Source organism: Triticum urartu, chromosome 5 (assembly GCF_003073215.2).
Source record: "Triticum urartu cultivar G1812 chromosome 5, Tu2.1, whole genome shotgun sequence".
Lineage (NCBI taxonomy): Eukaryota > Viridiplantae > Streptophyta > Magnoliopsida > Poales > Poaceae > Triticum > Triticum urartu.
The window spans coordinates 68,176,231-68,179,206 of NC_053026.1; the positions used below are offsets into that span (position 1 = coordinate 68,176,231).

At 48.9% G+C, this 2,976-nt stretch overlaps 1 protein-coding gene across 1 annotated transcript; it reads left to right on the forward strand.

Moving 5' to 3' along the window:
- Positions 1–248: 248 nt before the first annotated feature.
- Positions 249–1,023, forward strand: LOC125555662 (pathogenesis-related protein PRB1-2-like). Its single transcript, XM_048718540.1, has one exon. The coding sequence runs from the start codon at positions 289–291 to the stop codon at positions 781–783; it is 495 nt and encodes a 164-aa protein (XP_048574497.1). The 5' UTR covers positions 249–288; the 3' UTR covers positions 784–1,023.
- The last annotated feature ends 1,953 nt before the right edge of the window (positions 1,024–2,976 follow it).

Consider the following 2,976-nt stretch of genomic DNA (forward strand, 5'->3'; position numbering starts at 1 on the left):
TAATGGTAATGGACATTTTTTTGGATTTCCATTCCTTCATTAATACTTTAGAGTATTTACATAAAATTTATTTCTAAATATAAGTGCGATTCTATGGTAGACACTAATTCCCGGTGGTTGTCCAATATCCTTTCATTACATCCTGCCAGCCATAGTTACGTATACTCGATAATTTCGGCCTATCCTTCAACAAAATTTCTCTATAAATACATTGCGAAAGTGGACGCTACCACACAAGAGTACGAAACAAAAACATAAGCAATATATTGCACATTCAAAGACGTACACATGGAGGCATCTAAACTCGCCCTTTTGGTCATGCTCGCAATGGCAGCCGTGATGTCTGACCCCTGCAATGCCCAGAACTCGCCACACGACTACGTCGTCGCCCACAACGTCGCTCGCGCCGCTGTGGGCTTGGGCCCTATGACCTGGGACGCGTCCGTGGCGGCCTATGCGGCGAGCTACGCAAGGCAGCGCTCCGGCGATTGCAAGCTGGTGCACTCAAAGGCACCACAGTACGGGGAGAACCTCTTCTGGGGCTCCGGCAAGGACTGGACGGCGGCGCAGGCCGTGAAGATATGGGCCGACGAGAAGGCCAACTACAACTACGCCTCCAACAGCTGCGCCACCGGGAAGCAGCGCGGGCACTACATGCAGATAGTGTGGCGCAACTCAACGCATATCGGCTGCGCGCGTCTGCTCTGCGACCACAACGCCGGCGTGTTCATCACTTGCAATTACAGCCCTCCGGGCAACTACATTGGGCAGAGGCCATATTGACTCCCTCTTTTTGCGGGGAAGAGGCCATACTGATTTAATTGGCGCAAACAGATTTAGATCAGCATATCTTGTTTCTAATACTCTGCATGGGCTGTCGTGCATGTATTTTGTATTGTGAGAACCATAAATATGTACTCCCTCTCTAAATTAATATAAGACGATTTAGATCATTAAAGTAGTGAACTAAAATGTCTTATATTACTTTACATAGGGAGTAGTATTTACGAAAAATCAATAAAATAGCTCAAAACTTTTCTTAGTTGGAATCATTCGAAAGTTTTAGTACTACTACTAGTTATTGTGCATGCAATAAACGGTCCTAGAAAGACAATTCGATTTACGGGCATTAGCAAAAGGCTCTATCAACCACTTCACTCTCGTCCAAATTCCGGTCGCTTAGGGCCCTCTATCCTCCTCCTCTCTCCTCACCGTCGTTGGGAAATGCCTGGGTGCTATTGGCGGTGGTGGAGCTGTTTGGCGGCACGGTTCGGGGGGGTCTGGAGGTCTCGAGGCTTGGCGACCGATGGTGCTCCAAGGGCTGCTTTCGCCAACGGGAGAGCGGGTCAACGATGGCGTGAGGAGGCGGCCACGGCTTGCGGCAGTGCAGCAACAACGAGATGGTGCGGAGATGCCACATTGGCTTTGGGGCGTGGCCAGTGGGACTCGGGCTGCGGTGGATGTCTTTGGCGGACGGTGGTGAGGCTTCGGTGCTGCAGTGGTGGATTTGTTGCTTTGTGTGCTGCGGTGGAGCTCCGGAGACGCGGTGGAGTCGTCAGAATGATGTTGTGTGTGTTGCGGGTGCCTAAACCGGCCTGATCTGGCCATGCAAGGCTCCCGAGCAGGTGCGGGTGCGGGTGTATCGGCAACAGTGATGTTTGGCTCGCATAGAGCTGCTTTGGAGGGAGCATGTGAGGATCTCGTCCGTGCAGTGGTGGTGTATGTGAAGGGATGCAGTGCATCGGGTTGTGGGGAATCTCCCCATGCTCGATGTGGGTCTGCTCATGGGCAGAAAGTGAGGTAGATGGCCTGGGGGTGGATTGGCCATTCTTGAGGTCGCTCTAGAGGTAGGCGAGGCGGTGCTTGGTGAAAACCTGCTCTGGCTGAGGCCATAGTCGATGACGGCTACGCTCATGGGTGCCGTTACTTTCTTGAAGGCTTCGTCGAGGCGATCCTCTCCTTTCCTCCGATTAGGGCAGCTCAGGGAGAAACCTCATATCCAAGGATCAGACGATGGAGGCACTTCCGCATCCCTTTGTCTTTGGAACGGGCATCGGCCGAAGGGACCAGTGCTTGATGGTGGTGGGTCGCATGCGACTCGGGTGGCAATGATGATCGTTGCAAGAGGAGCAAGGTCGCGACATGCCTTCCTCATCGACAGTCTAGCATGTAATTGGAGTTGTAGCGTCGTGTGGTGATGTGGCGGTAACAATGTCGTTTGATGGAAGGCCGGGCTATGTTGGTGCAAGGTGTGCGTGTTTCTCATGAGATGCTTGTTTCAAAGTTGGAGCTATCTAGTTCTCTACGCATTGGGTCGACTATTTGTCATAAGCCGACAAGGTTCACATGTGTTGTTCGTTCGAAGAGCTCTTGGCAAGGCCAAAGTCAGCTTGCTCGGAGAGAAGTTTACTCTTATTCCGGCATGAATCCCGTCGAAGCATCTAGTTTTTGGTCATTTCCAAATCCTGTCTTTCTCACAAGATAGAAAGCTGTTTTAGCTAGGAATGAAGTTAGCTTGACCTTTTTCATTGAGAAAAGATACCTTAAGCATCAAATAAGTCAGTTGTTTTGTTTTTTCATTGAAATATGTTTCACCACGAAAAGAAGAGTGCAAATAATAAGATAAAGAGCACAAGAAAAGAAGAGTTTATGTCATGGTACCAAAAAGAAATAGCAAGAATCTGAAAGAAAAAATGATCTCCCAGAAGCGGCCCAATAGACCTATTGAGCGCATTTGTTGTCTTTATTTTTCTCTCAATCTGGTATCTCTACCTCTACTCTTAAAAAAATAGTGTTCCTTTTTCTACCGGTAGAACACTTCGACAACCGATTTTCCTTCCTCCCACCACGTCTCTTCACCTATTTTTTTTGGTTTGGTCAATTTTTTTAGTCCCGTCACATTTTTTCCCTCGTCTTCCCAGAACGCTAATCAATCACCTACAAACACCACGGTAATTTTTGACTAGGTTTTAGAAA